General features: G+C 34.9%; 6 protein-coding genes across 14 annotated transcripts; 5 read left to right on the top strand and 1 right to left on the bottom strand.

Annotated features, from left to right (window-relative positions):
- The first annotated feature begins 1,050 nt into the window (after window positions 1–1,050).
- On the top strand, window positions 1,051–2,467 carry LOC105649212 (peroxidase 4). Its single transcript, XM_012235801.4, has 4 exons — window positions 1,051–1,342; window positions 1,424–1,615; window positions 1,730–1,895; window positions 1,972–2,467. The coding sequence occupies exons 1-4, from the start codon at window positions 1,136–1,138 to the stop codon at window positions 2,355–2,357; spliced, it is 951 nt and encodes a 316-aa protein (XP_012091191.1). The 5' UTR covers window positions 1,051–1,135; the 3' UTR covers window positions 2,358–2,467.
- Window positions 2,444–5,787, bottom strand: LOC105649213 (sororin-like protein). 4 transcript variants are annotated; one of them, XR_016321297.1, is made up of 5 exons: window positions 5,330–5,787; window positions 4,731–4,866; window positions 3,978–4,103; window positions 3,474–3,537; window positions 2,804–2,876 (listed from the first exon to the last, which is right to left on the bottom strand). XR_016321297.1 is itself a non-coding variant. In XM_012235802.4 (4 exons), exons 1-4 carry the CDS (start codon window positions 5,658–5,660, stop codon window positions 2,730–2,732), a joined length of 678 nt encoding a protein of 225 aa, XP_012091192.1. In that variant the 5' UTR covers window positions 5,661–5,787; the 3' UTR covers window positions 2,444–2,729. The 4 variants fall into 4 exon arrangements, 2 of the variants coding, with proteins under 2 accessions (XP_012091192.1, XP_020540956.1); XR_016321296.1 differs by having other exon boundaries at window positions 2,813–2,876; window positions 3,945–4,103; XM_012235802.4 differs by lacking the exon at window positions 3,978–4,103 and having other exon boundaries at window positions 2,444–2,876.
- Window positions 5,788–8,582: 2,795 nt separating this feature from the next.
- LOC105649214 (uncharacterized) lies at window positions 8,583–9,350 on the top strand. The gene is made up of 3 exons (XM_012235803.4): window positions 8,583–8,739; window positions 8,841–8,931; window positions 9,026–9,350. Exons 1-3 carry the CDS (start codon window positions 8,691–8,693, stop codon window positions 9,138–9,140), a joined length of 255 nt encoding a protein of 84 aa, XP_012091193.1. The 5' UTR covers window positions 8,583–8,690; the 3' UTR covers window positions 9,141–9,350.
- Window positions 9,351–9,710: 360 nt separating this feature from the next.
- On the top strand, window positions 9,711–13,305 carry LOC105649215 (uncharacterized). 3 transcript variants are annotated; one of them, XM_020685290.3, is made up of 5 exons: window positions 9,711–10,743; window positions 10,837–12,113; window positions 12,207–12,328; window positions 12,936–13,001; window positions 13,083–13,305. In XM_020685290.3, exons 1-2 carry the CDS (start codon window positions 9,996–9,998, stop codon window positions 11,967–11,969), a joined length of 1,881 nt encoding a protein of 626 aa, XP_020540949.1. In that variant the 5' UTR covers window positions 9,711–9,995; the 3' UTR covers window positions 11,970–12,113; window positions 12,207–12,328; window positions 12,936–13,001; window positions 13,083–13,305. The 3 variants fall into 3 exon arrangements, with proteins under 3 accessions (XP_020540949.1, XP_089578940.1, XP_012091194.1); XM_089722814.1 differs by having other exon boundaries at window positions 9,712–12,113; window positions 12,207–12,312; XM_012235804.4 differs by having other exon boundaries at window positions 9,712–12,113.
- Window positions 13,306–13,693: 388 nt separating this feature from the next.
- Window positions 13,694–17,366, top strand: APO1 (APO RNA-binding protein (DUF794)). 4 transcript variants are annotated; one of them, XM_012235805.4, is made up of 5 exons: window positions 13,694–13,983; window positions 14,835–14,955; window positions 15,190–15,263; window positions 15,496–15,869; window positions 15,970–17,366. In XM_012235805.4, exons 2-5 carry the CDS (start codon window positions 14,901–14,903, stop codon window positions 16,802–16,804), a joined length of 1,338 nt encoding a protein of 445 aa, XP_012091195.1. In that variant the 5' UTR covers window positions 13,694–13,983; window positions 14,835–14,900; the 3' UTR covers window positions 16,805–17,366. The 4 variants fall into 4 exon arrangements, with proteins under 4 accessions (XP_012091195.1, XP_012091196.1, XP_089578941.1 ...); XM_012235806.4 differs by having other exon boundaries at window positions 13,695–13,983; window positions 15,502–15,869; XM_089722815.1 differs by lacking the exons at window positions 13,694–13,983; window positions 15,190–15,263 and having other exon boundaries at window positions 15,502–15,869.
- Window positions 17,367–18,487: 1,121 nt separating this feature from the next.
- LOC105649217 (BTB/POZ domain-containing protein) lies at window positions 18,488–19,865 on the top strand. Its single transcript, XM_020685277.3, has 3 exons — window positions 18,488–18,906; window positions 19,015–19,197; window positions 19,289–19,865. Exons 1-3 carry the CDS (start codon window positions 18,742–18,744, stop codon window positions 19,754–19,756), a joined length of 816 nt encoding a protein of 271 aa, XP_020540936.1. The 5' UTR covers window positions 18,488–18,741; the 3' UTR covers window positions 19,757–19,865.
- Window positions 19,866–20,217: the final 352 nt, after the last annotated feature.

Here is a 20,217-nt window from a genome sequence, read left to right as displayed (position 1 = left end):
AAGCTCAAGCCCAAGTAGTTCTTGGGCTTTAGTGTCACATAGGTTGGTAATTTGGTGGGACAATGCCTTCACTAGGCCTCTGATGGAGACCCAGTAAATTCAAGCACCCTTGCGTTCTTGATTTCTTTTTGGTTTAGCTTTTTTGTTTCTACTGATAATAAAGACCCAAGGGTGAAACAAAAAAAAAAAAATGTTTATAGGCAATTAGTTGGTGATCCGAATTGTTTTTAAATCAAAATAATATTATGAGCAGAAGATTTGAATTCAAGACGTCTCACTGTTCATATGAATGAAAAAACTAATTGATCATACCTGATTAATATAAAATAATATTTAGAATCATTCGAGAAGAATTTTAGTATCCATAAATTAAATCAATATATTTTTAGTTGTAAGCTAAAAATGAAATGATTTGATTGAATCTCCTATTAATAAATTAGTGTTATGGCCTTGCCTGGAACTAAAAAAGAGAATTAAACAGTCAAAACGCATTTCCTAAAAACAGAAATCCAAATTGCATGCATGTAATGTTAAACATATCAGTAGTATTAGTGATAATAATTAATCATTGATTAAAAATTATTTGATCCTTCAAAGCATTATGTTGCTTCCCCTTCAAAAACAAGAATAAAGTAATAAACAATCCTCGAAAGCAAACCTTTTCTTTATCTTAACTTCATTAGGGGGTAAAAAGAAAAATAAATAATGGAAGAAATGATATATAAACAACGAAGTCTGAAATCAGGTTCCCTAAAGAGGAGTCTGCAGGGACCCTTCATGCATGGTGCAATTATACATCCAATATGAACTATTTATCCAACTACAGACAACCACAGTACTGGGAATCTTATAGTACATATAATTGAGAACTATGATTGAAAAATTCAAAGAACTCTTTATTAGCTAGGACAAATATTTGTCAAATTTGTAAAGTTTCTATTTTAATTTATTTTATTGGCTTGATTAAGATAATTAGACGTTATTAATTATCTATCTCACTGTTATTATCACTGTTAGATCATGAAAAGATAAGTCTTTTTCATAGTGATATATTGGACTGTTCTTGACTTGGTTTTATTATTAACACCAGCTGGGAAATATTATGCAATGTTCTTAGATTACAACTTTTCTTTTCATGGCATTTCACAGCATCCTCTTGCTCTTCCTGGTCGCTGCCTGTTCATTTTCAGTCTCCAACGGCAAGCTTTCGCCGGATTATTACTCACGTACATGCCCGAAAGCGTTGTCTGTAGTTGAAGCTGGAGTTAAAAAGGCAATAAAAAATGAGACTCGCATAGGAGCATCTTTACTGAGATTGCATTTTCATGACTGCTTTGTCAATGTAAGTATTCTAAATTTGGTGCTTTTATGTTTTATGAACTAAAGATCATCGTACTAGCTAGTATCATCTTTGTCGTTGTAGGGCTGCGATGGGTCGATCTTGTTGGATGATAATGCGACCTTCATTGGAGAGAAAACAGCAGCTCCTAATAATAACTCAGTCAGAGGATTTAATGTCATTGATGACATTAAATCTAAGTTAGAAAAAGCTTGTCCTGGTGTTGTTTCCTGCGCTGATATTGTTGCCCTCGCAGCTCGAGACTCGGCTGTTTATGTAAGTTTCAGATTATATTATCTGACAAATTAGCAAATTTAGTTTCTCAGTTTTTTATTTTGTAGTAGTTTAGTAGATCAGATACTTTTTTTTTTTTTCCTGCATAATCTGCAGTTAGGGGGTCCTTCTTGGAAAGTTGGTCTGGGAAGAAAAGATTCACTAACTGCAAGCAGAGCACTTGCAAATACATCTATCCCTCCACCGACTTCTAATTTAAGTGCACTTATAACTAGCTTCTCTGCACAAGGTCTTTCTTTAAGAGACATGGTGGCTCTATCAGGTAAAGTGGTCTAAAACCTGAGGAATTTTAACAATTTTAGCTGGAAACTAACATTGCTCATCTGGAAAATCGGCAGGTTCACACACCATAGGGCTTGCCAGGTGCACATCGTATCGAGGGCACATCTACAACGATTCTAATATTGATCCATCTTTTGCAAAGTCATTGCAGCAGATTTGCCCTAGAAGTGGGAAGGATAATGTACTCGCACCCCTCGATCGCCAAACTCCAACTCGTTTTGATAATCTGTACTATAAGAACCTGTTGAACAAGAAAGGTCTTCTCCATTCAGACCAAGAACTCTTCAATGGAAGATCTGCTGATTCTCTGGTTAGAAAATATGCGAGTAAACCATTCACATTCTTCAAAGATTTTGCCCAAGCTATGGTCAAGATGAGTAATATTAAGCCCCTTACTGGAAGCCATGGACAGGTAAGAAAAAATTGCAGAAGAGTAAATTGAAAATCCGTCGTGGCTTATGTAATTGGGGATTAGAAGTATGAATAGCATCACTAAAGATTATATTCAGCAATGTACGAATATGGGAATGAAAAAACTGCAATATTAGTGTATTTGAAGACTTCATTCTCCAAAATTATATACCGTCTATCATCTAGAAAAAGAAATGCTCTCTTTTCTACTCGATAAATCATCGTTTTCTCCATGTACATTGGACTATAACAGAGAGCATCCAGCTCTTAGATCAAATGACTTGTTAGGCTGCTATTACACCAGATATATCAACTAAAGAATTCTCAACTATGTACAGAAAATTCCAGGGTTAGGGTGCCTTTCTTTTCTCAACCTGAATTATGTACCCAGTCTCACATTCACTCAGTCCAACTCATTGATTGAAGAAACTTCCTCCTCTTCCAGGTCAAAAGCATCTATTTCTGCAAAATAAGCTCTTTGCTGCTCAATAAAGTCTCGTGGCAGGGCATTATTGGCAAGATCTTCTTTTGGGGTAGTTTGACGTCGCTTCTGCAACAACATCATGGAGAGGTTGAAAATTTATTTAAACAACTGTTAATATGGACCCCCTTCTTAAATGCAGGGGCAGAGTAAACAGAAAATATTATTATCAGAAATGATGTGATGAAACAGAAAACAGGACATTACAATCTAAAATCAACATTTAACTCTAATTATTACAAAATGTTTCACAGTTTCAGCAAAGAACACAGATTGACTACTTTAAAGGAGAAGCAATTTTGCAATTTAGAAAATGATATGAAAGCTCACAACCCAAGCACGATCCAGAGAAGAAAAGAAATATGATAGTTCCAAAATCAGATAACAATATTTCCTAAGTATGTACAAGAATTTCCGAGGGCAAAATCAACAGAGGAAAGCAGTCATGATATGGATATTACTCACCACAGGTCCTTGTAAGCACAGAAATCACATTGGTAAACAAAAATACAAAAATGCAAGAAAACTTTCTCACTAATGAAACTCAGCAACAAATAATACATTGATTAATAATGGGGAAGACATGTTTGCATCCGCAGGCCCAATGAAAAATTTTCAATAGTAAAAAAAATGATGGGAGAGCAGATACAACAAAGATCTCCAAACCTTTTTGTAAGGCAGTGTACAGGATTTGGTTAGACGGGTACCTTCACCTTCATTCATTTCATCCCTACATTGCAGGTAAGACCAGAATATTTGGCTTCATCAGTCTTGGGAATTTCAAGAGACAGAATGGGCAAGTAGTACAAAATGTAAAGATAAAGCAATATATTATATAGTGTTAGTTAAATTAAGTGGCTCTATTCTATCTTCAACGTTGAGGTTGTTAAGAAAATTTTATATTCCAGTTGCTCACTTTTCAGATGATTAGAAGCCATAAACATCAATTTCAAGGTCCTTAATATTTGTGTTGAGTGCAACCAGTTGTGCTGTCAGGGAGCTCAAGAAAAACTCAACTAATATCTACTAATATATGCATATTAGTACAGCTCAATATATTAAAAAAAAAAAATCAAGTCCAATCTAAAAAAGCACAAGGAGAAATAAGAGAGACTAAGAATAGAGAATAAAGCTAACTTAGCAAGTGACCCTAGTTTCAGATATTTAGACCATTTTTATTCCCTCAGTTTAATGTGACGGGCGGTGTGTACAAGGCCCGGGAACAAATTCACTGCCGTATGGCTGACCGGCAGCGATTCCGGCTTCATGTAGGCGAGTTGCAGCCTGCAATCCGAACTGAGGACGGGTTTTTGGAGTTAGCTCACCCTCGCGGGTAAAATAGAAAACTAATAGAAAATAGAAACCTAATATTACATACAATAATTAAATATTAAACAATAAAAAAATATTAAAAAAATATTAATAATTAATAATACTTAAATTAATAATTAATAAGAATAAGTAATAAAAACTGTGTCGTATAACTTCACTTATTTAGACCATTTTTATTCCCTCAGTTTATACTTCCAATATTGAAATAGAGATAAACACACTTCCAATTTATCATAAGCAAAAACCAAACAATTCTCTACCATAAACGTCTAGTTCTTAAGCAGCTAGAATGGCTGAACCGCAATTCATTCACAAAGGCACAACTGATAAATATCTCAAAAGGCAATTTAGAGACATGATTTCAGCACTCATTTCACCAAGTGATACTACTTGTTTCTTTACATTTAAAGATCATGATAGCATTTTCTAAGTCACACAAAAAAACAATGATTGATCCATCCATCACTAGAAACATTCATCCGTCTACTTTCATATCAAAATAAAACCGCATACTTCTACTTCATCAATTCTTAGTCAAATTGAAAAATAAAAATAGAAATAAAAAAATCAAGAAGTGACCAAAAATTTTACCTAGTAACTCGAGTCTTTGCTGCAGGAAAGCAGCTCATAGGCTCAGCAACTGCCTTCCTTTTACTCCTCCTTGTGTTCTCAGACTGTCTCCGATTGTAAACAGAAGACAGCTCAGAATTATTATGAGTAGCAGTACCTACCATCACGTCATAAGGAAAAAAAATGCCCATCAGGCTAAAAATTGTAAAGATACAGATAATAAGGCAATGTCATTACAAACTACCAATGCAACCAGAAAGCTAAAACCTAAAATATCATTATTTCAAACCTATAATGGTCGATGCAGCTGCAACTTTGTACTAACAGCCCTTAAAAGAGTATAAATCGGACAGGACTAAACTAGGGTGGCTCATTACTAAATTGGCCAATGTAACAGATCCATTACCCATATTTATTATCTAATAAAATCATAGCACACCACAGAAACATAAAATATTGCATCTCAAGCCATTCAAAGAAGCCAATTCTGCTCCATTACAAAAACCCAAAAGAGTAGTACTGTAGCAAAAATTATTCATAAACTAAATAATTAGTAATTCAAATAAAAATCACAAAACCCACAAATTAAACTCCGATTAGAGAAAACAGCAGCAAAATACCTTCAAGAGAGGAGGCTTTTGCAGTCCGAGGAGACGTGGTAATGGAGGGAACGAAAACGGCACTAGGGTTTGACGGACTGTTCTCGTTGTTAGCTTGGGATTCACTAGATTTTGTAGAAGCACTGATATTGTTAGTCTTTGGGGTCAACAACTTACCGGGTTTGATACTGGAAGAAGAATTTTGTGTTGGAGTGGATGATGATTGAGAAGAGTTTAAAGCATCAATGGTGTTGGTGCAATCTGAGAGTGGATTTCTACTGCTATTAGTACTAATACTTCTGTTCCTTGTACCTCCTTCCATTACTTTCGTTATCGTTTGCTGGTTTCCCATTTTCAGTAGAGAATTGGCCTTCTTTTCTTGTTTCAGAATTGAGTATTAAGGAAGATAAACAAGATTTTGAATTGGCGGGAAAATCTCTGTTCTTGTGGGGAACGGGTCTGGTCTGGATATTTCTACTTCTCCCAGGAAGCTACGAGATTTAAGTCGGTTACTCTTAAAGGAGAAACATAAATGGGCTCCAAACACCGAGCCCAATTCCCACCTAAGGCCGAGATAAAAGTTTTGAGTCGCCCCCCTATATCCATTAGGTGGAGGAATAAATGTCCATTGGGCTTTGATTTTTAAGGCTAACATATAACGAGTAATTTAGATGAATAAGTTGAAAATGAAGAAAATGTTTTATACTCATCAATTGAGGCTGTTTGTAGTTGATAGAATATAAAAATTTATTAGGGATTTAACTCTAATTATATTTTATGGAAAAAATATATATTTTACATATATAGAATCTCGATAAATTAATTAGGAGATCTCATTCATAATCCTCCGCGGACATTAAATTGATGATCAATTCCAAATATTTATGCAAAGAACTGTCTTTTCTGTATACTTTCCCCGGTTCCGTTGCTACCGCGTGCTTTACGCAATCGATCGGATCATATAGATATCCCTTCAACACAACATAGGTCATCGAAAGGATCTCGGAGACCCAGCAAAGCACGAAAGCCAGGATCTTTCAGAAAATGGATTCCTATTCGAAGAGTGCATAACCATATGGATAAACTAATACTAACCCGTCAATTTGGGATCCAATTCGGAATTTTCCTTGGGAGGTGTCCGGAAGGAATTGGAATGTAATAATATCGATTCATACAGATATAGAAGTATAGAAGAAAAGGTTCTCTATTGATTCAAACGCTGTACCTACGGGATAGGGATAGCGAAAGAGGAAAAAACCCGAAGATTTCACATAGTACTTTTGATTGAACCTAACTATACATGCCCTCCAATTATATCTTCCAAATCGTCCACACTAACAATCCATCCTTCTCCTCCAAAGGGAGATTTTAGTAAATAACCAAAAATAACACTTGGGCACCCCCCCAGCCCAGGTTACATATTTAATATCTAGATTTAGAATCTATTTTCAAAATATTAATATTCAATACATTCAATAAAATATTATTATTAGATTAACTAATTAAATATTATATTAACAAATATTATATTATATTAACTAATTATATTAATATATTATATTAACTAATTATATTAAAATATTAAAAATTAATAATGCCATGTGATTTTATAATTAATCTATTCTATTACATGATGCATTTACCATAGGTTGGGAGGTTTATAATCCTGTTAAGAATATAATACACTATCCATTCAATTATTCAAACAAGAAAGTGCAAATTTGAAAATGCCCATTAGAACCCATTTTGCACCCCTTGTTTCACACAAAACCACATTGTTTCTTTCCCATATCTGGCATTTCCTTCAGCATGGAACTAGAAGAAGCTTCACACCTTTTATTACCCTTTGAATAAATATTCAAACCCAAATGCAGCATACTGTTTACAGTAGGGAAGAAGTGGAAAAAAAAAACAAAACTATGAGTTTTTAGATTCCGTAATTTAATTAACAATTCTGAAATTTTACTATCGAGATGAGATAATAACGTCTCTTTTAATATTTTAATTAAAAGTATCGAGTTTGTAATTTAATTAACAATTCTGAAATTTTACTATCGAGATGAAATAATAACATCTCTTTTAATATTTAAAAGTATCGAGTTTGAACATTGAACAATCAACCGATTTATTTTTTTATAGGTCCATTCAGTGCGAATAAAGATAGCAGAGGTTAGGTTACTCTTACACTTATATACATCAATACGTAGCATAAATTTTCTTGCTAGTTGGTGACCTGAACTCAGACACATATTTCTGTGTCAAATCAAACGGCTACAATGGTTTAGTCGGCAGATCATATATTCTTTAATTTATAATTGATTAAATTAAAAAAAAAAAAAAAGAAAATTTGCACGTGCTTATGTTGTATTGTCTTCAGATTCCACACTTTCCCTGCCAGTATTAAAAGTTCTTTTGGAAATCGCAAGACAATAAGAACCCTTTTAATATGGTATAGATCCAACGTTACTAAATTCCATCTAAGTAAAAAACATTCTGAGTCTCTTAAACAAGAATTCGAATATTCAATTATTGTGAATGAAAAAATGTGTTTCTCCTTATATGTCCGATTGGTATAAATTTTATCTATAGCATGTGTGAAGAGCTCAAACTCTGGAATTATCATTATTAAAAAAAGAAAAAAAAGAAAACCAACTATCAATTGGTTCAGATAGATGAGGCACTGGATTTCTAAAATAACTTTCTCAAAAGGTGATTTCATAACGGGCCTCTACAGAATTTGAATCTGAATTAATCGATTGTATCAGATACCAGACGATTTACCGAAAAAAATCAATTTAACATCAACCAAGGCCATGCAGTGGTGTTATTTAGTATACAATTAAAGGAAAGCATAGGCTTAATTACAGTGTGACTTAAATTTTTCAAATAGTACTATCTGTGTATTTTGTTAATTAATTATCCCAAGACACCAATCAAATAAAGAAGCTTGATTGAAAGATATAGAGTTGAAAACTAATACCTAAAAAGAGAAACCATTTCAGGTGAAAGCCCATTTGCACTCTGCAGTGCTGATCACGTGTCAATCATCTGTAGCTTAGCTCCATGATTTGAATACTTGAACCCAAATCTAATGGCTGAGACAATATGATCAATACCAAAAAATCAGAAATGCAGTAACCAAACCAGGAAACCAGAGCCTGTAGTTTAGCGTTCCAGTGTTCCAAGAAAAGTGAAAAAAGACTTTAAATCAGGGGGCCACACCAAACCCACATGTTTCAACTTCACCAATCTATCCATCTTTTTCTCTATAAATGCCCATCTTTCCTTTGCTTGTCACTTCCACCCAGCCTAAGCTAATATTCATTTCACTGAAAGCCATTATTATTTGGTAGAAGAAGAAGAAGATTAAGAAATCGAAGAGATGGAAGGACTTCAGTCTTGGGTTTCAAAGCACAAGCTCACTAGCATTGGTTAGTACACGTAATTATAACACTAATAACCCATTTCTTTTATTATCTTTCTTTCAGTTTCTATAAATTAACTCATTTCTTGATCTGGGTATTGCATATAGGAGCATTATGGGCAACTGCAGTTGGAGGATCATTAGCTTATACAAGAACAAGAACTCCTCTTAAGCCGAGTCTCAGGCTTATACATGCTAGGTATATATATATCTCCATATATCTATATCGTATTGAGGCTCCACTTGGTCTCCTTCCATATTTTTTTTTAAATTTTGATTTTTGATTGGTGTAGGATGCATGCACAAGCCATAACATTGGCAGTTCTCTCAGGTGCTGCAATTTACCATTACTATGAGAAGCAAGAAGAGAATGTGGCTTCCGGTGTTACTAATGCTCCTAACAAATAAGAAGTCTCTGCTATGGTTTCTATCTACCAACAATCTTTACTAGGACTTTTCTCCAACAGTACTTTATATTTACATGGGGGAGTTTGTAATGGGGAAGGGTCTAATTTACTAAAAGAAAATTGAAGTTTTGTACCTGCTCTTCCAAGTTGTCTGGAACTTGATAATCGTATATGTTGCTTGCTGTTTCAAATAAATCATTCGGCTTCTATATTTTGCTCCTTGTTCACTTTCTGTATATGGATTAATGAATATTTTAAGGCCCTAAATGTAAATAGAAAATACTATATCCCTACACTCTGGATTTCAAGACTATTAAACATAGATATTAAAATTAAAATTCAGTCTTTGAAATTTGTGTTTGGTACTTGTTAAACATAGATATCATTAATTAAAAAATTATATAAAATTATATTTAATGTGTGATTTTACAGGTTGAAGCATACAATAAATATAATTTTATTAAATAAAGGATTTAATAGGTAAATAAATAAAAAGTGTCACTAAATTTTTCCTGGAAAATTCTGTATTAATTATAACTATTGTAATAAGTAATAACTAATAACAACAAAAGTATAGTATTTTGCTTACATTATACTGTTTCTAGATTATAAGAATAAGGTCTTCTAGAAAAAGATTATTTTGAAACGACAGGTTGATTTGTTCGCAGTTTGGCTTTTCGCTTGCACGACCGATATGTCGTTTTAGGGTGGACGGCGTATATTCAAAATTAGACGGACTAATCAAAACAAGTTGCAAATCGAAATTGCTACAACAATGAACTTGATCAGTGAAATTGACAATCAATTGACATGGGTTTGTATCTGAGTTATTGTTGTAAGTATAACCATCATAATCATGGTGTTCTGCTCCCCACTTCGTCTTCGCGTCATATTTCCAAGAGTTGGACATTTAAATAGTTGCTTTTCTTCTTTCGCAAACCTGAACCCGACAAGGGTCTCGAATAGGATTCCCGTTTATATCACCGGAAGTTCAAAACTGCGGGTGATAGTTTCTGATACATATGAGTGTAACACAAAGATCAGTAATTTAGGGCGTCATGGCAAGGTCAAAGATGCAAGGAAGCTGTTCGATGAAATGCCGCAACGAGACATCGTTTCCTATGCTTCCATGATTACTGTTTATTTGAAGAACAACAATCTTCCGCAGGCTGAGATGCTCTTTCGGGCGATGCCAGAAAGAAACATGGTTGCTGATTCTGCAATGATTAGTGGGTATGTGAAGGCGGGGCAGATTGATAAGGCGCGTGAAGTTTTTGATCACATGGTGGAGAGGAATACGTACTCTTGGACAAGTTTGGTTTCTGGGTATTTCAATATTGGCAAAATTGACGAGGCCATTCGGCTTTTTAATTTAATGCCTGAGAAGAATGTGGTTTCTTGGACTATTGTGGTCGCGGGCTATGCTCAAAATGGTTGCATTGATGAAGCGCGTGATATTTTTTATGAAATGCCGGAGAAAAACATTGTTGCTTGGACTGTTATGGTGAAGTCTTATATCCAAAATGACCGAATTGATGAGGCATTTGAGGTTTTCTATCAGATGCCCCAGCGGAATCTATATTCTTGGAATATTATGATTTCAGGTTGTATAAATGCTAATAGGCTAAATGCTGCTATTCAACTATTTAATTCAATGCCTAAAAGGAATGCTATTTCTTGGACAACAATTGTTACAGGTCTTGCACGAAATGGAATGACTGAGCATGCAAGAGAGTACTTTGATCAGATGCCTAAAAAGGACATAGCTGCATGGAATGCTATGATCACAGCATATGTTGATCAAGGCAGCATGGATGAAGCTAGTGAGATTTTCAATTTGATGCCAGAAAAGAATATTGTGAGTTGGAATGCAATGATCGATGGGTATGCAAGAAATGGGCTGGAAAGCGATGCTGTAAAGCACCTAATCCTCATGCTTCGATACAACTTTAAGCCTAATGAGACTACTATCACTAGCGTCTTGACAGCATGTGACAGCACAATGGAGCTTATGCAAGCTCATGGCCTAGTGATTCATCTTGGGTTTGAGCATGACACACTGCTTTCTAATGCTCTCATCACTATGTACTCTAGATGTGGAGATGTCCTCTCAGCTTGGTTTGTCTTTGATCAACTTGAGGCCAAGGATATTGTATCGTGGACTGCAATGATATTAGCTTATTCAAAACATGGTTGTGGTAGTCATGCATTACAAATCTTTGCACGCATGCTAAGATCTGGATCCAGACCTGATGAAGTTACATTTGTTGGAGTGTTATCAGCTTGTAGCCATGCAGGTCTTGTCATGAAAGGCCAAAAGCTCTTTGATTCAATGAGTTGTGCTTACAGTATAGAACCAAAGGCAGAACATTATTCCTGCCTTGTAGACATCCTTGGTCGAGCAGGACAGGTGAACAAGGCAATGAAAGTAGTTTCTGAAATGCCTCCACATGAGCGTGATGGTGCTGTTCTTGGGGCATTGCTTGGTGCATGCCGATTGCATAAGGATGTCGGATTGGCAAATGAGATTGGTAACTTGTTAATAGAGCAAGAACCAAATAGCTCCGGAAGTTATTCTCTCTTGGCTAATGTGTATGCAGAATGTGGAAAGTGGAATGAGTTTGCACAGGTGAGGAAGAAGATGAAGGAAAGGAATGTGAAGAAAGAACCTGGTTTTAGTCAAATAGAAGTGAAAGGCAAGAGCCATATATTTTTGGTGGGAGACAGATCTCAAACTGAAGTTGAAGAAATTTATGATCTCCTTGACCACAGGTTACTACCCGTAATGTGCGACATGTGTTACACTCCAGAAATAATGGTATCAGTTTAACATGAGCAGAAGTCAATTTTTTCCTTCAGCGTTTGGAAAAGAAAAAAAAAAATCTTGAGCAGGTATGAATCTGATTTATTTTGTGCACAAGAACTGTTGGAAAATGAAGAACTCATATTTTGACAATGCATGGAGCAGCTTGAGGTCACTTTCTAATTTCTAGAACCTGTATATTTGACTGATATCCATATATTTGTCATGCAAGACCGATAATCATTGCAAATTTGGCAAATGCAGGGAGAAAAAATTTTCCATGCTTGAGTGACTCCAGGAGGATCAGTTGCTGCAGAGAAGCAAAAGGCTCCAAGCCTGAAGGACTGAAGCAAAGATGAGAACCTTAGAGGTATAATTTGAGCCAGGTTAGTTCCAAAAGCATCACTGAGATGAAGCATTTTTCAAGGATGATGGAAAGACAAGAATCTTTGAAATCTACTACAAGCCAAATTACTTCACATGACATAACATCTCTATTCTCTATTATGTTTACGGAGCTAAATATTATGTTTATGTTTATGTTTATGAACCCTTGAAATCTTGTCTAATGGATTGAGATTCTTCTATTTCACTAGTCAAGTGACAATACAGATGCAAATTTATGAAGTGCATGGATGCTATTACAATGATTATATGATTAATGAAGACTCTGATGATATGTCGACCATCTGTGGCTTCTTAATTTAAATCCTTATCAAAAGTACCAAAATCAGGAACTTAGTAACAAAACCAGGAAAATAGAGCCGTTAGGTTTATGTGTCCCCAGACAGTTAAAAAAACTAAATCAAAGGGCCACACCAAAGACAAGAAAACCCTTTTTTTTTTCTCTATAAATACCACCACCTCTTTGCTTAACACTTCGGCTCTGTCCAGCTAATGTTCATTCTATTCATAAATTATACCCATTAGCTTATTCTCATTAGCTTTCTTTGAATGGTTAATTAATTAAATTTCATGATTTGGGCATTGTAGGAGCGCTGTGGGCAACAGCAGTTGGAGGACTCCTCTTAAGCCAAGTCTCAGGCTTATACATGCCAGGTATATATACGTGTACTCATGTTCTTTTCTGAAAGATATCTACTTGTATTTAAGACTTTCTTTTCTTTTTGGTTGGTATAGGATGCATGCGCAAGCCACCACATTGACGGTTGTGCATCAATTTACCATCACTATGAGAAGCAAGGCAAGAATGCTGCTACTAAATAAGAAGTTTGTGCTCTATAGCTCTGGTCTATCATCAATCTCTGCAGGAGTTTACTCTGAAATCTTTGATTATTAATATGGGTTGCTTGTTATTCAATTTGAACAGGAGAGTGCTTAAAAGTTAAAATAATTGTATTTACTTTTGGCTTTTATTTAATTTCTTTTTTTTTTTTTTAATTTTGTTCAAATAATTTTCCTTAATGTTTTTAACTCCAACATTTCCCTTGTACATATGTATCTATCGTGTATATTTTATGACAAGTTTGTATTAATTTATTTTCCATACTTAGTATAGTGTTGATCTTTTTTTTTCTTGTAACTAGATGAATGAGAAAGTTTGATTTCTCTTTCTCCAAACCGCCAAATTGAACAAACCAAATCAAACCGCTACTTAGGTTTGATTCAATTATTGTGTACAAACTGAACCAAACCAACCCGCAAAGAGAAGCAGATACATGGACGACAAATCGTACGCAAAAAAGATGAGTCGTTTGTTAAAATGAAATCAGTGCTTCGCTAAGGAGAAAGTAATGAAAAGCAAAAAGAAAACAGAAATTAGAAACCTTGCTGTCCATTTCAGGGAAAAAAAACATCTGGTTGTATTTTCGCGGAGAGTTGCTCATCGGGCACTGCTGCTTCTTATTTACTGGGCCTCTCTGCTAAATTCTGCCGTTTAGCTACCTTCTCATTTTATTTTCCTTTCCTTTGTCTATTGAGCGCAGAAAGCATTGCTAATTGTTATTCGAATCGTGAAAAAATCGATCTTTAACATAATCCTGGCAGGAAAATAACGGAAAAAGCTTTGAATTTCGACTTGGTAAGTCGTATTTTCCCTCGCAACTTTGTTTCACTTTTGCTTTTCATTTATTAGTTGCCTATAATCTTTCAAGTTTTGGTGCTTTATTATTGGGTATGCTAAGCTGCCATCTATTGCAAAATTTTCTCTACTTTTTTTTTTATGCTTCAGTTTTTCCTTTCAGTTGATGATGGTAGGGTAGGAATTGATACTGTTATTGTAATTACATGTTTGTTGACATCAAAGTCGAAAGGGAGAAATTTTATTAGCTCCCATTTAATGGTTGCAGTTAATTTTTCTGTCTACAAGATATTTCAGATAGCTTAGTGCAAATTTTCCAAATTTATTCATTGCAGTTGAAAATTTTGTAGGATTAACTCAAGAAATGACGGCCTTATAGGAATATGAATAGCTATTTGCAGTTAGAAAAGTAAGTTCTTGGTAATTAGATGACTTCAATCTAGGCTCACAATGTGTTTGAAGAAATTACTCATAGGAATGATCTTGGAAGAGAGATATTTTTGGAATGCTCATAAAAGGTGCGGCTGTTTGAAGAATTTGAATAATATACTTATTGGTAGTTGTCGTAGCTCATATCATAATGATGCTGGAATTCATACCAGTCAAGTTTCTGAAGATAAATTATCTTTGATTTTCAATTAGTAACGTACCTTACTCATAAATTGTTAGAATGGTGATGGAGATGATTGAGTCTAAGTCAAGTTTTTTATTTTTTCCTCAGCCTTTGAAAAAGGAAGAAAAAAATTGAAAAGTTACCGACTCATTTATGTTACATGTTAACTGAAATGATGTCTCTGTAAGCCCATTCTCAATCACGCAGTCAACTCATTAGCTCAATTTTGATGATGCAGCACTTGCAGAGTCCGGTTTCTCTTGCAGGGATACAACAAGTACAAAGAATATAGCTTTGTATATAAATGCTCCAACAGCTGCCTGCACTATCTTCTACTTCATGGAATCCATCTCTGAATGGTGAACTATTCTTTTTATTCCATGCTCTATAGCTATAGGTGCATACGTTTACCTACAAAGATAAGTTGACTCTTATATAGGTGCATATGCTTACCTAGAAAGATAAGCTATGTAAAAGATGAAAATTTGTGTGCCATATGGTCTTTAAAATGCTACAGTGTAAATGACAGAGTAAAGCTAAAGGACAGTACAATTCCTTCAGTAATATGCATTAGCTTGGCTTATATTGTGCAGGTCATTACTTGGGTACCATGGAGTTCAAAAGGCCTATAATGTCACCTTTAAGTTCAGAAACACTTGCGTTGAAGGTTTTATAATCCTTCTCTTATATGCCTTTTCCTTTTGTTGAGGATCTGTTAATCCAGACATGAAATGCCTGCCTCATATTTCATATTATAAGCCAGTTATGGCAAAACAATAACAAGAATCTTGTTGCACTTTAATTATGTTGAATTTTTCTATTAATTTACTCGATTTTATTCCCAAGACCATTCTTCATAATTCATAAACCAATATTCTTCTAACACAACTTTATTCTAGTTGCAGTTTGGGCTTCACAAACTTCAGAAAGGTGTACCGATAATTTCCAGGACTATCTTCTATGCTAGCCAGAGACCCCATCACAATCGAAGTGCTAAGGAACAAGAATTATATCCCCAGAATGTGGATCTTCCACCCATATTACCAAAAAAAAAAAAGAAGCCCTATCCAATTCCTTTCAAGTTGATCAAGAAGGCTGCAAGGGAGGACAAAAAACTTGCAGAAATGGGTATTGAGAAGCCCCTTGAACCTCCAAAAAATGGATTACTTGTCCCTGGTCTGATTCCTGTTGCATATGAGGTACTGGATGCATGGAAAATTTTGATAAAAGGAGTTGCCGAGCTCTTGCATCTTGTTCCCGTATTTGCTTGCAGGCAAGTTGTACTTCTGGTAGCATGCCTGATGATTAGTTCAACCAAATTACTTTGTTTTCCATTAGGGCTTGGACATTGATGTGCTGTGATTTGTGTACAGTGCTTGCTCAGAAGTTCATGTTGGCGATACAGGGCACCAAATTCAGAACTGCCTCGGTCCAACTAATGATAACCGCCACAGCCACCACTCATGGATCAGGGGTTCCATCAATGATGTACTTGTTCCCATTGAATCGTATCATCTCTATGACCCTTTTGGTCGGCGAATCAAGCATGAAACTCGGTTTGACTATGACAGGATTCCAGCTGTTGTTGAACTTTGCATTCAAGCTGGTGTGGACATACCAGAGTATCCTTCTCGCCGAAGAAAGAATCCAATCAGAATGATCGGAAAGAAAGTGATAGACAGAGGTGGATATGTTGAGGAGCCAAGGCCATGGCGTTTTGGAAATCCTTCTACTTCCATTGATTTTGATACATATAGGGCCTCGGAGCGATTTTCACCTCCTCCATTAGAAGATTTACCAAGGATAGCACAGGAGACCATTGATGCGTATGAAAAAGTTAGATGGGGTGTGAGGAAATTAATGAGGAAATACACAGTGAAGGCATGTGGATATTGCCCAGAGGTTCACGTGGGACCTTGGGGTCACAATGTTAAGCTTTGTGGGGAACACAAGCACCAGTGGAGAGATGGAAAACACGGTTGGCAGGACGCTACTGTAGAGGAAGTTTTCCCACCTAATTATGTGTGGCATGTTAGAGATCCTAAAGGGCCTCCCTTGAAGAGTGCACTCAAAAAGTTTTATGGGAAGGCTCCTGCTGTAGTTGAAATGTGCATGCAAGTAGGCGCACAAATCCCTGAAAAGTACAAGCCTATGATGAGGCTTGACATTATGATACCTGAAACTGATGAAGCAAACTTAGTCGCTTGATAGGATAGGTGTATACGGAAAATGCTATACCTTTGTGCACAACCATAAGATGTTCGCAGACAATTTTCAAGACATGCTTGTATATGACAGTGATGGGAAATATAATTAAGGTTTTACAAGTTTTATTACCCAGGGAGACAGCAGTTCTCTATTTCTATGGAAATTGTCTGGCCTAGATATGGTTCAGGTGATACATACTATGGCCTACAACAAGATATAGTAGGGATGTTTAGGCAATGCAGAAGTAATCTGTTGGTATATGCTATTGTTCTACTTTGCTCTGTTATAATAATCTAACTTTTCAAGCATTCAGCTGTGATGCTGTCCCCTGAAGCACAAACCATACTTCAACTGCTTGGAAATTTTACTGTGACTCCCACTAAACCATGGGAAGCAAAACAAGGTTGCTGCTTCCAGCATTACTGATCAACCCTGTCCAAGTGATATCTATCCGTAATCTCTCTACATTTGATATTATGTTCCTGAAAAATTGACTTGTATCAAGTTTATACTTTCTTTTCTATGTTTTCTCAGAAGCAAAGAAACCTAATAATTATTTTAAGTTGTTTTTTGGGTAACGGATCGGGGAGGGAAAGTTCGAATTGAACCTCTGACCTTATGCATTAGATTGATGGTTTAATGATCAAGTTTCTTCCACCTAATTGTCATAATTCAATTCATTATCCTTATCTACAAAGCATATTTTGGTGATTTAGAAAAATTGGAAGTTGCATTTTAAAATAATGAAATTTAGGCTGTGATGGGTAACAGTTTGTAAGATAGTTTCTAGCATTTTGACCGGTTAAAATATTAAATGCTATTTTTTATAGTGTTCAATAGTATAACTTTTAAAAATTAAGGTAACGTTTTATAAGAGCTAACAGTTATCAAAACAGTCAATTTTGCGAATCACATCCTTAATTCAAAATTGTCTGAATTCTTTGGCCATTATATGTAATCCAATCATTAAGGAGGGTGGGTTATAATGATAAGGGGTTTGATAAGCCAACCTGGCTTAAAGCAACAACTTGGTGTAATTGTACTTATAATGTTAAGGTAGTTGCCAAGACGTGGTTGTCTCACACACATTGGTTGTTATAAGGTTGGAAAGTCCTTTTCTTCTTCCTAACTTTCTGATTCTTTCTCTAACCAAACTGATTGTTTATTAGAGGGCTTTCTTTTGAAACTCACTCAAAAAGACATTCCCAACAACTTCCACAATCTTTTTTTTGATTTTACAACAATACCATTTACCTTCCATAAGTCTATTCGGCAAAAGCTGGTTTAATAGCTGTTAACTGTTTGAATAATTTTTCATAAAACGTTAAAAGCTAAATGTTATATGTGTTAACTTTTTATAAAATGAAACATTAGCCTTTAGTACTTATAAAAAAATTATTACCGAATACATCTCATATTTTGTTGTTATTTCATTTATAATTATATCTTTACTCAAGCTTTCTTTAAATCTATTTACCTTAAAAATTATTTATTCTTCTTTCCTTTTATGATTCAAATTCTAATAACCCCATTTAAAAACTTGTTTGGACCAATTTGCTAGATCAACACAGTAAAAAGGGGAAAAAGAAAAAACAATGAAAGAAAAGAGTTTGGTCAAGGGTATGGATTTCAAGTGTTCTTGCCCAATACCTTCCATTAAAGGCTGCTGTGGACATTTCATTTAAAGTAATTAAAATAAGTAGAATTAACATAAAGCAATCATGTAGTTGTCCCCTTCATTACATTAAATTAATTAACAAGAAGCAAGAATATGCTCTAACAAACCCTTATAATATTAAGAAAAGTTGGCAATGGCTTAAAATGAGCTCACTGAAAGAAACCCTTTTGCCTTCTTCTTCTCCTCCTTCCTCCATTAACACCATCTTCTTATAATTTTTCATTCTTTGGTGTTTCTGAACAAGAAAAGGCTAACATACATGGATTGCTGTATTTGTAGTTCAGTGCCCACTATCCTTAGGCCTCCAAGAAACACCATATGTGGTTCTTGCTATGAAGGAGCTAAAAATGTAATATCTTTAATGAACAAGTTTGAAAACGACAAAGTCAATACCTCTGTCGTTTCTTTCCCAAACTCCTGTAAGGCAAGCTCTACTTCCATTGTTTCTTCTGGTTGCTTCGTTTTACTTGGTTAATAAACAAATTTATTTTCATTTTCACAATTAAAGTTGCAGTTTTGCTTATTTTTTCAGCCTCAGCCACTTGCAAATATTCCAAAATGGATGAACAATATGAAGGAAAAAGAAGATGAATTAAATGAGAGAGTAAATTTCCTAAGCAGCTTTGTTTCTTTATTCAAAGAACAAATTCTTACTGACATTCAACTCAAGCCTGGCAATGGTGGACCTTCCATTTCTGCCCATAGAGCCTTACTGGTATTCTCTTTCTCTCCTCCTCCTCCTCTCAAACATGTCACAAAATCCAAATTTTTTTCCTTTTAATCTGAAAAGATCTGCAAATATATAGGCAGCAAGATCAGAAATATTCAAGAACATGTTAGACTCAGATTCATGCAAAGCCCCAGCAAATGACACAATAACACTTGCAGAGCTAAACCATGAAGAGCTTGAGTCGCTCCTGGAATTTCTCTACAGTGGAAACTTGGGTATAGAGAAACTGGAGAAGCATATCTATTCATTGACATTGGCAGCTGACAAATATGAGATTCACTTCTTGCTCAAATTCTGTGAAAGATACATGCTTAAATCTCTAGATTCATCTAATGTTCTTGATGTCTTGGAGATTTCAGATGTTTGTTCTAATAAAATATTAAAGGAGACTGCCTTGAATTTCATTATTAAGAATCTGGAGGATATTGTTTTTTCTGCTAAATTTGAAGCTTTTGTAGCCAAGAACCCATGTTTGTCTGTGCACATCACAAGAGCATTCTTGATGGATGCCAAAAGCAGGAGAAGGAATGATATCATTGCTTAATTACCAAGAATTATATGTAGAATTTAATTTTACATGCCTTTGATAAATAAAAATTAATTGGCATTTGGTAATTTTGTTGTTCAATAAATGAAAAAAAAATTCATTTTCATTATCTTATTTAATTTGGTTTATCCTTCGCTCATTTCATCTTCTTCAATTATTAATATTTTTAATATAAAATCATTGTATAAGTATTTATGAACTATGGAAAATTAAAAATTAAAGATAAGAACAATAAATCAACATCAGACAACATTTTCAAATCACCAAAAAGATTCCTTGTTGGATATAAAAATTTTGCTGTTGTGAGATATGTTTCTGACCTGAAGCTCCCTAATGTCCCCATAGTTTATTACAAAGACTTAATTAATTAGTACTCCATTAATAGTTAATACCATATACAATTAGGTTTAATATAAAGAGATCTAGATAACACTAGCTAGGCCATTGTTATTTCCATG

This window comes from Jatropha curcas, chromosome 6, assembly GCF_041381405.1.
Source record: "Jatropha curcas cultivar XTBG-Jc1 chromosome 6, XTBG_Jcur_1.0, whole genome shotgun sequence".
Taxonomy (NCBI): domain Eukaryota; kingdom Viridiplantae; phylum Streptophyta; class Magnoliopsida; order Malpighiales; family Euphorbiaceae; genus Jatropha; species Jatropha curcas.
Note: the sequence above shows the minus strand (reverse complement) of the source record. Positions and strands in the feature narration are given on the sequence as shown.